Raw genomic sequence first — 14,874 nt, 5'->3', positions numbered from 1 at the left:
AAGCATAAGAATCACTTCGGCCTGGGAGCTGGGGGTGGCAGTGAGTCGGGAAGACACCATTGCACTCAAGCCTGGGTGATGGAGTAACACACCATCTCACAAAACAAACAAACAAACAAACAAAATAGTGGCATCCTCTCCCTCTCCATCTTCCTCCTCCTTTCTTCCTCCCTTTGACTGTCTGTCTTCAATTTCGACTAAGTGTTAGGAGGATGGCTGTTTCTGCTTACATACCATAAGGCAGTGTTCTCAATCTTTTTCAGTATAGGAAGACGTTGAACATCAAACTACTTACAAGATGATAATTCTACAGTGGTATATGTCATTTAAGAAAATACGAGACAAAAGGGTACTCTGAATTTAGCATCACCAACAAGATCGTATTTTGTTAATCTTAATATAGCCTTTACATACTTTTAAGCAATAATAATACATCTGTATGGTATAGATAACTTACTCACTGAATAGTCAATACTCATGAGAATTTTAGAAGTTCCTAGTAATAACATGGAAAACCCACAGAGATTCTTGTACCATAGGCTAAGAATTACTAAAATCAAGTGTTAAAATAGTTCTCTAGCCCTGCCTCTATTTCTTCACATTAGCAACAGGATTCTGAGTTACAAAACCAAATATTAAGAAGAAGAAAGGAGGAAAGAATCTACATGTTTTTTCCAACTTACTTTGAGACTTTTATATACTATATCCGAAATCATGATGGTATAATCTTACAACAGCCAGTAATGACTACTAACGGTCAAAAGAATTCCCAACATGCAGACCATAAGTGAAAGCTAATACATAGAAAAATAGGGGCAAATGATTCTACGTATCAGTCTCCACAGTCATGATGGTCACATCCACACACACCCACATGTGCAGGTCTCTACAAAGTAGAGCATGTGACCACTGGAATAACACAGACTCAGCCACATAATGAAACTGACCGCAGTGATTCAAATACAGTTGATTTGTTCTGTTAGATGTGCCTAGGAGTCCCTAACTCAAGTATATGAATGTCAAATTATCTCTAACTTGAAATTAGCTGAATAGACCATGATGAAGTATAAAGGGCATAACCTGGATTGATTTACTATTTTGGCTGATTCATTGGAAAGGATCTAAATGACCACCCAACTGAGCAGAGCCTATCAGACCATTTAATAATACAACTATTTTCTACAACATAAACAAAGGCGTGTGTGTGTGTGTGTGTGTGTGCGTGCGCGCGCGCACGCGTGCAGCGTTTTGTTTTGACACCTTACTCAAATGTATGATCAATCTGTTTTCCTCAAGTTTTATCTGATTAGTACATTTTGCAAATTTCATAAAAGAAATAATATTCTGACTCTAACACCAAGTCTTAGTTCTCTAAGAAGTATTAGAATAAACACATTCTGACACAGGTACATTACAATTCTGCCTTAAATTAATATGGCATAACAGTCCAAGTGTAAAAGTAACAGGTTGACTTGCTTCCTAAAAAGATTCATCTTATTCTCAGAGTTATGGCTTCCTGAACAAGTTTAAGATCATCATTAACACCCACTCAAGAGCCACTGGTAGTGTCAGAATCAAGGAGTGCAATTCGACCTGGATCTGAGTGCTAGCTCTCTTACAGTCTAACCACATGTGAATAAGGTCATAATTACTGGCTACTCATGATCAATGGCACAAAAGCAATATATGAGCAGGATCCACTTTTTTTGGTCAATCAACAAATATTTATGGGCAAGGAACCGCATTACAGAGTGAAGTCACAACTTCCATGGGCATTCAGTTCCAAAGTTGACAGGCAAGGTGAAAATCAACATGATCAACTTACCCTAGGTTATCCCTTTTACCATCCATAATGTACCATACACTCAGTTTTCGGTAAGCAACTTGAGGATCTCGAAGTTAGATAAAAGGAAGGAAGAAAGGCAAAACCAATATGCACATCTTAGGACAACTATCCTTTAAGAATTTATTAAATTCTTTACAAACAAGGCATGCATGAAGTATTCTAATGGGATTCTGATTGCCTACAGTGTTTACTGCACTGTTTTAATATTAAGAATCTATAATATTAATACAAATTCATGGATTTGTTTAACACAGGATGGGGTAGAAGGGAAATAGCAACTTGGAAAGGGCTGAGTGCGTTAGATACATCCAGTCTGGCAGAATGGAAATTACTGTATTCTGTAGGCCCAGGTGCTAGACCTCAAGGAGCCTGTAACTGACATAGCACTAACATGTTAACTTTAAGAATGAATATAATTGTATTTCACTGATTCAAATATGTATAGAGCATTTACTATGTGGCACCCATGAAAAAAATTCAGCTGCTGCTCTCAAGGAGTTTATAGTCCAGTGATGAGAGACAATCACCAAGTAACATGTCAGAATAATGCATAAGAAGTCCAGTGGTCCAAAATGGAGTAATCTCCTGAGTTTGCCTGAAGGAGGCAGAAAAGGCTTCAAAACACAAATCGTTCAGAGGAAAAAAACAACGAAAGAGAAGATATCCTAGGCAGAGGGAAAATGTGTACAAAATTTAAAAATCAAGAAGACAGGAGGAGAAGATGGTATGTTTAACTGATCTTCATAGGCTGGAAATAATGGTAAATGTTTCCTAATATTTCATTTGTAAGAAAATATTAAGCTACGGGAATTACAGTGAGATTTTATGGTAACTAACAGGCGATGCACAACATTCTGTATCTGCCTATGGTTCTGTTCTCTTTCTGAGACTGTTCTGTTTCCTAATGTAGCCACATATAAAAGAGAACCATTGTGGATAAGGAGAGCAATTTCAGGAGAAGAAAGTATTCATTTGCAACTTATGCTTCAGCTTTTAAAACTCTCAAATGTGAATATTCTTGACTACCTCGTAAATGACCTGTGGCCTAATGCTTAAGAGTCAAGGCTTTAGAGCCTATAAAGTAGATTTGCATCCTGGTTCTTCTGCCACTTCCTAGCTATGTAATCTTAGAAAAGTTACCTCAACTTCCTAAGCTTCAATTTCCTCATCTACAAAATAAGAGATAATAACACGAGTGACCTCAGCACTGTTTGCAAGGAGATGGCCAACTATGAGCCAGAAAGCCGGCAGACAACACTGTGACAAACGATAGAGATACAAAGGGAAACAAGAGCCAGAGCCGAAGAGAGAGAGAGGTACACTTGCGTCAGTGCTGTGATTATCGGAGATGCTCTAGACAGGGACCACCGGAGTTCCAAGAGCAGGAGCCCATGCTTTTGGAAAGAGAGAGAAAAATCTTCATGAAAAATGACACCTTTTACATATGGTGAGAAGAGGCCCAAAAAGATAAATGACATGTCCCAGGCCACCCAGAAACTTTAAGACATAGCCTCCTTTCTAGATCTCAGCCCAGAGCTCTTTCCTTACTACAGGTATTTGCCAGTAGCAATTTTTAATCACCAGTTATTAGATCATGTATCATGGATGAGATTTTTATATAGAAAAAGAAAAAAAAAGCAACATTCAGAAAGAGCACAGGACAATAAACAACGACAGGGAATGAAGATTCAGGAAACCTGGGGCGTATACCAGTTCTGCCACCAAAGCAGCTAGTGACTTTAGGCAAGTCATTCACTTGCTTTCAGCCTTAATTTATTTGGGTACTTTAAAAGTATTGACTACGTATGTATACATGGCAGGAAAACAGTATTTCCAACAAAATCTTCCCTCGAAGCTCAATATGTAAAGAGGAAAATAAAGTGGGGCTGCTCTGGATGAGGACTAAATGGAAGCCTAGAACCCTGCCCAAATAACCCTTTCATGAGGGGGTGCTAGGGGGTGGAGAGGAGGGTCCACTGGAGCAGATCAGTGGCTGCCACTCTCTCTCTTCAATTTTGTGGATCAGAAAAAGCTCGAAAAAGATTGTAAAGGACTGGAATGGGTTTTTACTTTGTCAAGTAATAATTTTTTTAAATTATCGGAACTATTTCATAAGTGAAAGGATATTTTAGCATCAAAAACGTAGGAAGAACAAAATATCAAGTGAATAAAGTTAATTTTGCTTCACGAAACTACTGTTGGGCCAGAGAATAAGTCATTGAAGACGAGTAGACTAGAAGGTCAGTCCAGAGCACCTCTCAGGCCTATGAGCGTTTTTGCTGTTGTTGTTGTTGTTGTTGTTGTCTGTTTCTGTTTTTATTTTTTTGAGATGGAATGGCACACTGCCGCCCAGGCTGGAGTGCAGTGGCATAATCTCGGCTCACTGCAGCCTCCACCTCTGCTTCCCAGGTTCAAGTGATTCTCCTGCCTCAGCCTTCAGAGTATGCTGGGATTACAGACGTGCACCACCACACCCAGCTCATTTTTTGTATTTTTAGTAGAGACAGGGTTTTGCCATGTTGGCCAGGCTGGTCTCGAACCCCTCATCTCAGGCAACCCATCCGACTTGGCCTCCCAAAGTGCTGGGATTACAGGCATGGGCCACCATGCCTGGCCTAGAGTTTTAAAGTTAAATAACTACTACTTCTTCAGACCTCCTATCCCAGTAGCTCTAACTTCCACACTACTTTTCTGTCAGTACAGAGATTACCTTAGGTATTCAAGAAACTACTACTTAAGACACTATTTGTTAAGTATAAATAAAAACACAGCACAAACCAGAAAATAAAAACAAGTGAAAATGTACAGTATCTATAAACTTGAACCTCAAAATGTGTAACATTTCACGTAACTTTCCCTACACCTAAATAAGAACTGTAATATCATCTGTAATATAATCAAAGCAACTTTCAACTTTAACTATTGTGTCCTGAGCTCTTTCCTCCCCTTTGCTCCTGCATAGTCCTTATTTCATTTCGTCAGCCTCAGACTTTGGTTTAATAAATCACACTTTCTTTTCAAAAGCAGCACAGCACTGAGATATTTCTGAGGATCTACCTCCTCAAGTTTCAGCATTGTTGTTCCTTTTCTTTACGTTTCTACAAAATCGTTCCAGCAACCAGCGATTCCTACTTGTGACCATCAAGGCAACAGGAAATCTAGACAGATAACGAGGTAAGGCTGTATGCCAGGATTATGTAACCTGTCTGAACCCGAAAAGCAACATGGTCTATTGATCATTGCTACAAGTATTTTTCCAGTTCTTAGTTTAAAATCTCTAGGCTATAAGAATATAGAACATCTTGTTAGATAAAGTAAAGCAATTCTATTGTGCAGTTCGAATATTTCTCTGCTAAAGTCAGAAGTTTCAGCTCCATATTTATCTTCCATTCCCAATTCTGCACATAACATAATCTAGGCAGAACTTAGATTATCTTTTAACAAAAAGTCATATCAGATTCCTGAGAGGTCTATCCAATTTTATCCTACTCACATTTTAAAGCAATTTGTCTTAGAAATATTCTCAATATGCCAGAGAAGAGATTACCAGTAGTCATAATTTCTAAAATTGAAAATTCACATTATCATTAAACTCTCTCTTTTCTGGGAAATAAAGATCATTCCATTATACTTTATTCAAACACTTTCCCCAAAATTAAAATAATAATAATGTGTCCTTTATATCCTTCCTTGTACACTAAAATGATGCTTGCTGTATGAAGCACAATAGGAGGCAGAAAGACAGCTATGTGAGCCCTCTCTTTCTTATACTTTCAGATTCTATGCAGTGATTGCTTAAAAACAGCTATAAATAGCTATGACTACATTTCCTGGTGGGGTTTTCTTTTTGAGATGGAGTTTTACTCTTATTGCACAGGCTGGAGTACAATGGCACGATCTCAGCTCACCACAACCTCCGCACAGGTTCAAGGCAATCCTGGCCTCCTGAGTAGCTGGGATTATAGGCATGTGTCACCACACCCAGATAATTTTGTATTTTTGGTAGAGACGGGGTTTCTCCATGTTGGTCAGGCTGGTCTTGTACTCATGAACTCAGGTGATCCACCCGCCTCGGCTTCCCAAAGTGCTGGGATTACAGGCGTGAGCCACAGGGCCCAGACTTTCCTGGTAGATTACGTTTGCAAATACCACCTTCTTTGACCATTAAAATATCTTCTGGATACCTTGTACGCTCAGGGATGAAAGGGATGCTCCAGCTGGAATCTGACTAAAGTAATTCAGAAGGCAAAATCCTAAGTACCACGACGGTTAGTTTTACATAAGAGGATCAACAAGAAGACAAAGTTTACTCAAAAACTAAGTCACTTGTCATTTAAAGTGCACACACTGAGAGAAACATGGTAACTGACATCATGTTTCTCCTTATATATCACAGAAATCTGTGCCATCACCCCTTTATCAAGTCTTTCCAAACAACATCTCTGGGTCTGCTTCCAAAAGGCGTCTCAAAAGCCACGAGAGCCTTCACCTCCTGTCACTTTCATTTGAAAGGAAGCTGGGTGCAAAAGGTTGGTTCAAGCTAATTCCCTGGGCTCTGTCAGTCACCCTGAGCCTGTCACTGCTGCCAGTCCTCAGTGTCTTGAGGAATGGTTGAGTCCTGGCTGCAAACCAGCCACTGATCCCCCTGGCAATATCACTCTTACAAAAGTACTGCCATCTCCGAACACTTAGACAAGGGCTGTGAAATAGAGGTAGCTGAACCATTCAGAGCAATAATAAAACACAGCCTCTGTCTATTTTAAGCTCCTGGCTGAGCTGCAAAGCCATGTCAGCTCTTCTTTCTGTTCTCAGTCCAATCCTTAGTGGTTATATAGAAATGAGACCTTCTTTTGATAAGAAAGTCTTCGTCCTTTTTTAGATGTCAGGAAACACACACACGGGACAAACACAGACGGGGAGTGCGAAACGGAGGGGAGAGTTTGGCTTAAAGCGTCACTTCAGCGAGCAGCCCCCAGTGAAAAAGTCCACTTCTCACATTTACCATTTTTGCATTTCCCCAGAAGACACAGTATTAACACCAAACATACACACCAATTTATGGGGGAATAAAAGAAAAGAAATCCAGGAGGATAGCTGAAGGGTGAGAGCAATTTCTTACAGCTTAAAACACTATAGAAAAAAAAATCTAGCATACAGCATCAATAAATAAAAAAAAAACATATTTAGTAATATATACAAATCTGCATGAATACACACAAAGGAAATACAGTAACAGGGCTTTCTTTGGCTCTAGATTATATCTTTCATTTTACATTTATATATGCAGAAATGAGAGCTTCTTAGTGAAATAAAATAGGTTTCTTTTTTATGCTGAACATGCAATATTCATAAATATCAAATGCTTTTATTAGACTTAAGATTTTCTTCTTACATTTACATGTCTCCCACCACGGCCTCTGAGATCTAGTGTCCCTGCCATGCTGGTTCACGCCTGCACTTTAAAGAATATGCAGAAGCCACCACCTTATTTAGCAGTCAGCCTGCACACACTGGAGCTCTGGTTTTCGGGCACCTTTGAAGACAGAGTGATATTTAATACTGAATATAAGCAGTGTTTTCATCTTATACTGTAGAATAATTGCTTCCCACTTCAGAACTATAGCATGAGTTATCATCTCTAACTTGCTCTCTAAATGCTATGGCCAGCATAGAAAAAAATGACAAAGAACATTATAGGCTTCCTCAAGGGAGCTGGAGGTTTGCTAACTGCCAAGAAGAAATCATGGCTAGTCCGACACAGCACGATGAGATACAGCATGAGAAATGACATTCGTTATTGGGCCCTGGTTCTAGGAAATCATTTCTACTGAACGTCCTTAGAATGCAGAAGCCGAACCCTTCTCAGTGGCGAACACACTAGATAAAAATCATAGCTGCACGTGGAAAGTGTTTATAATTATACATACATACTTGAGGAAAACTGTACATATATATTTGCTGAAAAGTATCAATTACAGAATATAGAAACAGTAAAAGTGGGAGATACGGAATGCTCTTCCCCTAGATTCTAAGAGCTGAACTGACGCTTTCAGAGTTACCTGTTACCATGTTGGATTCACACAGGCTGCCTACCTGATGATGATGCAGATGAAAATCCTATCAGGCCCCACCCACAGAGTCAACTGCCTTTTGTATTTAATAGACACAAAATATAATAGAAAAAAAGCGGTGGAGTAAATGGGGCAAAGCCCAGTAACAAATTACCTTAGGGATTTTTCTTCCTGCACCAGAGAGGAAACAGATAAACACAAGAAAGTGAATAGAAGGCCACGCTGGGTTCAAGTAGGGCTTGAATCCAACTGGGATGTCAGGATATACAAATAACATATAAAATCCATATTGAAAAGAAGATTTAAATTCCATTTTAATATTATGAGCATTGTTCTTATCAAAATATAAAATGCTTTTGTCAATTCTACCTTAAGAGATCTTGGAAAAATGAATGTATATAAACCCTTACCTTTGCTTGTCTCTTGTTGGCTTCTCGCCTGGCTTCCCTTTCTTTCAGTCTTTTCTCCTGAAGACAAGGAAGAGGGGGGAAATTAACAACACATAATTAGGTATAAAACAGACTACACATTCATTACAGTTTTATTTCCTAAAGCCAATTAATATGTGACATTCATTTTTCAACAAACATTTGCTGACTACCACTATGGGATTGGCACAAGTATTCATTACCCACAAGAATGTGTCGGACAGATCTGGAATCAAATCCTAGTTCTATTGCTTACTCTGGCTATGCAATTTTCAGCTATTTATACTTTCTAACTCACCTAAAAATGGAAATAATGAGAGCGCATACTTCATAAAGTTGCTACAGAGGTCACATAAAATACATAAGTGGTTAGCACAATGTCTGATATATGACTGGCACATAAGCAATGTCAGCTATTAGAATCAAAAGAAAGAAAGAAAATGTAATAATGACCACTTCCTTTGTCCTCTGTCTGAAAACAGAATTTATAAAGGCTATGACATCCTCATCCTGGGGGTTCTTAGAAAAGTGGCAATATTTTCTAAAATAAAAAAACAACATAAGGCCATTCTTACAAAGTATGTTATTTTATTACATTGCCTTATAATTCCCCCATTAGTTTTACACTGATCACAAAATAGGTAGACAAATGCAACATATTTTATTAAAAGAAAAAAGACAGATGTATATTGCTAAAATTCAAAATAATCCAGCTACAGTCGAAATGAACACTGTTTTAAATTTTAAAAACCTCTTCACTCCAGGACTAATGTGTTACTATAAAGGCTATTCCCAATCTTGAGTATATAGCTAACAACTTACATGATTTAAAAAAATTCTGAACTACTAGGCCAACAACAGAAAGGTGGAGAGACTACACATAATTTTCATTTCATGAAGTAAAAACAATCATTAAACATATTAAGGTGAGAATGCACAAGTTTTCTAAGTCTGAGCACTTTTTCAGTACTATTAAGCTTTTCATATACACATGACTTTCTCCAGATTCAAAAACCAACTCTAATCCATCCTATGATAACAGACCTGAGAGAATGTAAGACATCCTTACATCAAGAAGGATGGGAACTGCTACTATACACGATGTCTAGGTTTATAGATTGGCTCCTTTATGATAAAGTGAGACCATAAAGTTAATAGTCTCAAAGAGGGTTTAACACTTGTTTAATTCAAAGAGGAAAGGAGTCCACAGAACTTACAGAATCAGCTTCTATAGCTTCCAACTGCACAGTAGGAAAGCTAAATTCCAAGTGAAACTAACAAAAACTAAAATTCAAATGGCTACTGTGTATGCGTCATGCCCCTGAGTAATAATGTGTTTAATCTGTTTCTGTGATCATTCTTTTTCTTCTCTGTCTTTGGGAAAATGGTTAGTACTGACTTTCAAATAAAATGCCCAACTAACAGGACAGATGAAACATAATGTAGTATTATACAAGAGACACATTCTAGAGATTACTTGGAAGTTCTAGAAACCAAGTTCAATGGAAGGAAATGGAAAGGAGAAAAAAGAAAAACTCTGAAAGTTTTTGGCTTGCTCATTATCAAAGAGCTTCGTTAGAAAGTGACCTATCTCAAAACTGGGTCTCTTCATGTTCCAAATCTGGTGCTTTTTGAAATACATTCTAACAAAAATGTTCGTTTTGGGGGTTAAACATTAACCGATGTGACTTTAAAAACAGAAGAAAATAACATTATTTTCTAGTATTATGTTAGTAAGCTCCAATTAATGCAATAGTGATTATCAAACTTTATCCCTGAACTGGTTCTCTAATGAGATTATGGGGGAGGGGTGCTCTGCCACTAAATTAAAATAATCTCAATGCTTCTGCAAGGTGTGGGGAAAGTAAGTCAATGGATGGCAGTTTCTAAACAATTTGTGCCTAAATTCTTCTTAAAAGTTGGCACCAATTACTGATTTTCTTTGCACATTAGCAGACTACAAAATACACAAAGGAAGCAAAACAAGATTAAAGAAAAAAATGATAATAATTGAACATAATTAACACTTCATTTGCACTGGCTCTAGCAAGTGGATACATGTATTTGTAACTTTATCTCCCTTCTCTTCCCACCCCACGCCCTGCAGAGTTTTCCTTTGTTAGATACGAAAATGGAACAAAGATATTTTGTTATTCAGCAAAGACTGCAATGACTTTTGAATGCTGCTTACACTAATGTTAAGATTATAGCTATATAAAATATCAACTACAGAGAGCAATAAAAGTGTACTTTCATAAAAATTTCTTTGTCCATTAGCAACATTACTATGCTATTTTCTTGCCAACAGTAATAGCTCAGAATTATTAAGTATCAACAATGTACTAGGCATTTCATATAACAATTTGTTTTTTTCTCTTTTTAAATCTATGTAACAGAACCTATAAGGTATTATTATTCCCATTCTATAGATGTAAAATGGATCAAAGTAACTAATAACTTGCCTGATGTCACACACAGTAAGTGATGGACTTGAGGCTAAACTGGGCCTGGGGAGCTAAAGGCCTCACTCCCTCAAATCTAGCACACAACTACACACCACTACACACCACTACACTCCACACTCCTCCACTGGAACACTGACTTCGCTTTGCAGGTTCATACTTAGTATTTGCATCTTCAATATGTTCAGACAAGTGTTGCCACTCCTTTTATCATTATAGTCAGCTACCATACAGGTCTTTTAATCCTGACAGCATTATTTTTCTGACATCATTTTATAGACATTATTTAATTAATTTTTGCAAGTCTTCTATGCAGAAGAAACAGGTAACTGACCACATTTAAAAGCCATGCAAATTTTTGTTGTAATTATTCAATAATTGATCTTCCTCCAATACATCAGTGTCTGCAAATGACCCTTCAAAGTTGCAAAGAACAACCTCGAATATATTCACATCAGAAAAACCCTTTCTACTCAAGCAAACATCACAATGCTGGGGGTTCCCATTTAGTCATTTTAATCATAGGAGAAAAAAACATTGACAATTTTCTACTTTACTGAATTCCAGTATTAATACATTATGATCACTAAAAGATATTTTAAATTTCAGCTTTAAATTGGCTACCAGAATTTACATGTGCATGCAAATGAGATAATTTTTCCCTTTTAAATTTCCTACCAAAATTTTCAGATGAACAAGAGATATCCAAAGACTTTTACATGCAGCAAATGTCCCGAAGACTTGAAACAAATACACTAATGACAAACTTTCAATAGTAAGTGAAACGAAAGGAAAATAATTTGAAATGAATCATGAGAAAACGTTTCTTTCTTATCTGAAAGCGCTTTGTTAGTACTCTGAAAAGAGCCAAGAGTAAACATCAATAGAGAAGCAAAAGAATTGAAAGTAGATTTATCATAATTCAAAACTTAGAAAATGAATATATTCTCTCTTTGTGGAGGTAGGAAAAAATTAATTTTTTTAAAGGTTTATGACATATGGTAAAATATAAAAATAAAAGGCTGGAGTACAATGACTTCAGGAGAAGGGTACAAGTGAATTTCGTTAGATTCAGTAACTGAAGTCCTTCTCCCCACTCAATTAAGTGTGGCTCAAATGCCTTAAATCCTTTATTTTTCCTATTTTATTTTTAAGGACATACTGGTACCGAAAGTTATTTTATGCTACAAAAAAAGAATGCCAAATGTTATCTTTAGTTCTGCCATGCTACAAATGATTAAGTATAAGGGGAGCATGAAATTCAGTAATGAAAATCAAATTCACAAGGGACAAAAAAACAGAAAATCAAATTTCAAGGTATAAAATACTCCCTTTATAGATATTATATTTCTTTTGGATTCTCACACACTATAGGTCCTTAGCTTCCAGAAAAGAAAGTACCATGAAATATGAATTTCATGAGCAGTCAAGACTACGAATTTGAACTTTTTCATTCTAGAGTGAGTCTTATTTCAAATCTACAAATGGAAGTACAACCCATTTGCATGACTCTCAGGCAATGCTGTCAGTTTAATAAGGAATTGAGTCCCCAGCTATCGCAGAAGGAAGAAAGGGACATGTATCTTTACTTCAATATTAGAATAACCTATTTTTCAGAGAAGAAAACTGGCTTAACAAACGTGAGCAAAAGAAAAATCATGAGAATTGTAATTCCCAAAGATATCCCCTGCCCTCCAAGAACAAAATTCCAGTAAATCCATCCCACGAACTTACCACAACAAGGTTCTCTGATCTGTTACCTATTTTACAGAGTTTTGCTTGAAGGACATTAAAAAGTGGACTTCTATGTATAAATCTGTAACAACTATAACAAGGATATGAAGACAGAATGAAAAAAACAAACTGATGTGGAAACACTTGATTCTCTAAATCTGTTGAATATTCACCAAGCTACTATGTGACAGGCCACATGGTTGGCTCTGGATACATATAATGGGCAACACAGACATAGACCATTGCCCTTTGCAGTTTATAACTTAATCCTATCAGACTCCCTGATTCCACTGGCACCAAACTGCTCCGTGCTCAACCCCAATCTCTACCTACTCACTATCAGCCTAATAATCAACATACCTCTCCAACACCATATGGTTTAAAAAAAAAAAAAATCCCCGAAAGAAAGCATGAAAATAGATCAGATTTATGTAATTCTGAATATTTGTCTCATTTTGGATGCTGGATATAAAGGGAGCCCAAACACCAAGATACTGAGCTTAATGTCACTAGATGCTATAAGCTCATGAGAGTAAGAACAGAAACCCCCCAGGCAGACATCTCCAAATGAAGGTTCTGTGGTAACAGACTGGCTTCCATTTTAATAATAAACCTGGCTGTGACAGTAAAAGGGCTGGAACTAGAAGGAAAAAGGGTTGTAAAGAAAAGGATCTTTTATCCTCCCATGTAAATAAGCTTTATTCGCAACATCCATTTTAGAATTAGGCACCAGATGCTGAGTCCCTTTTCCTCAATATGACATTTCTGATCTTAGTAAAACTGCATAAGGACCATATGAGCCGGACCAGTCTCTGACGTTACTTTAGACTATAAAATGGCCATAGCTATGGAAGAATGTGTTCTGGCACTAGTATATGTACATATACAGCTATGCAATGAACATTCAGGAAAACTTGGTATTAGTACAGGGTCTTTATACTACTAACTGTAACACTTAATTTATTCTTAACTTATTAGAGATCAATGACCTTATCCTGGAAACATAAAAAACTTCCATTCTTTGCCATTTCTTCTTCAAAACCCTCTACTCCTATGATCATCCTCCACCTTTTTATTCACCACTTCATTTGCCCTGCTGGAAAAGAACATCTGATGGCTTGAAATAGGCACCAACACAGCCGAATAGTTAAAAAGCATAAAGTCTAAAGAGTAACAAAGACCTTGGTAAGAGTCCCAGAGCTGCTGTTTGTAAGCTGCAGGGTTCTGAACACATTACTTGACCCTTCTAAGTCTTAGTTTCCTAATCTGTAAAATGATGCCAGCTCACCGATTCCGGAAGTTAATATCAGTGTATAATATGATGGTACACGTAAACTTCCTGCAAGGCCCAGTTAGGTAAGTGTTACTTGTCATTGTTAACATTCTTGTTACTATTATTCCTCAGATGCCTGATTAAAGCTTCCCTCTTTTCTGACTATCACACAAATTTATGATTAAGTCAACTGGATTCCATGCCAACTTAATTCTGTGTCAACAACAATAAAACAAGAAAGATTTTCTGAAGTCTTCCTTTAATTCTTTCTTAACTTTCTAAGGTTCAGGCTGGTAGTGAGTAGAACCTAGAGTAATGCTGCAGCATCTTTGGAAGTAGTCCAGAGGCAGATCTTGACATATTTATGTTACCTAAATTCATAATCCGATATGGATAAAGCACTTGAATTTCAAGGGAATGAAAGAGCTTCATGATGAATTGTTTTTCTCCATTCTCAGCAAATATTATCACCTTAAATACAAGTCATCTTTCAGAACTAAGAATGATGACACAACACAGAGCAGATTTTCACTCCATTAAAGCAAAACCCATTCAAAGATGGGATCCATGGCCTGACTTTCAACAGTTCTGACTGAATTATCAGAAAACACATTGCTTCCATGTAAGAGTAGCATTTTGTCTTTACAGTTTACTAGTTTACTAATGGTTTCATATGCAAAAATTATAGCCTTTGCTCTATTTTTATTTCCAATGATTGGTTTCAAGAGATTCTAAAGAGAAAATAAAAATAGCCGACTATTTAAGCAGAGCTACCTAAAAGTGCCCTGCAAAGCTGAAGGCTGGAATGGTCTCAGAACAAAGCAAGACTTAAAGGCTACAACGAAAACACATGAAGAGCAACTAAAGCTGCTAAATGACCCGAGGCAGTTACAGAAGGGTCCCCGAAGTCCAGAGTAACAGCTATGAATTTTAGGAAGCAGCCATCCTGAGTTCTACTCCCAGTGATGTCATCGCACTCTAAGGTTTGGTTTGTACTCTAAACCAGTTAAAACCTTTAGACCTCTTCTACACAAACGAATTGAAATCAGTACTTCAAAGA

The 14,874-nt window shown here is 37.2% G+C and overlaps 1 protein-coding gene across 5 annotated transcripts in view; it reads right to left on the bottom strand.

Moving 5' to 3' along the window:
* The window catches only part of DDX10 (DEAD-box helicase 10), a 283,882-nt gene that overhangs the window by 85,289 nt on the left and 183,719 nt on the right, over positions 1–14,874 (bottom strand). For 4 of the 5 annotated variants that reach the window (XM_035264462.3, XM_078339398.1, XM_035264461.3 and 1 more), the window contains one exon: positions 8,328–8,384. In XM_035264462.3, coding sequence (XP_035120353.3) covers positions 8,328–8,384 — 57 coding nt within the window. Of the gene's footprint in view, positions 1–7,238; positions 7,380–8,327; positions 8,385–14,874 lie in introns of those variants that run through there. The other variant, XM_078339397.1, reaches the window with a different exon arrangement.

This window comes from Callithrix jacchus, chromosome 10 (assembly GCF_049354715.1).
Source record: "Callithrix jacchus isolate 240 chromosome 10, calJac240_pri, whole genome shotgun sequence".
Lineage (NCBI taxonomy): Eukaryota > Metazoa > Chordata > Mammalia > Primates > Cebidae > Callithrix > Callithrix jacchus.
The sequence above is the reverse complement of the archived record's forward strand: the minus strand, read 5'-3'. Positions and strand labels throughout refer to the sequence as shown.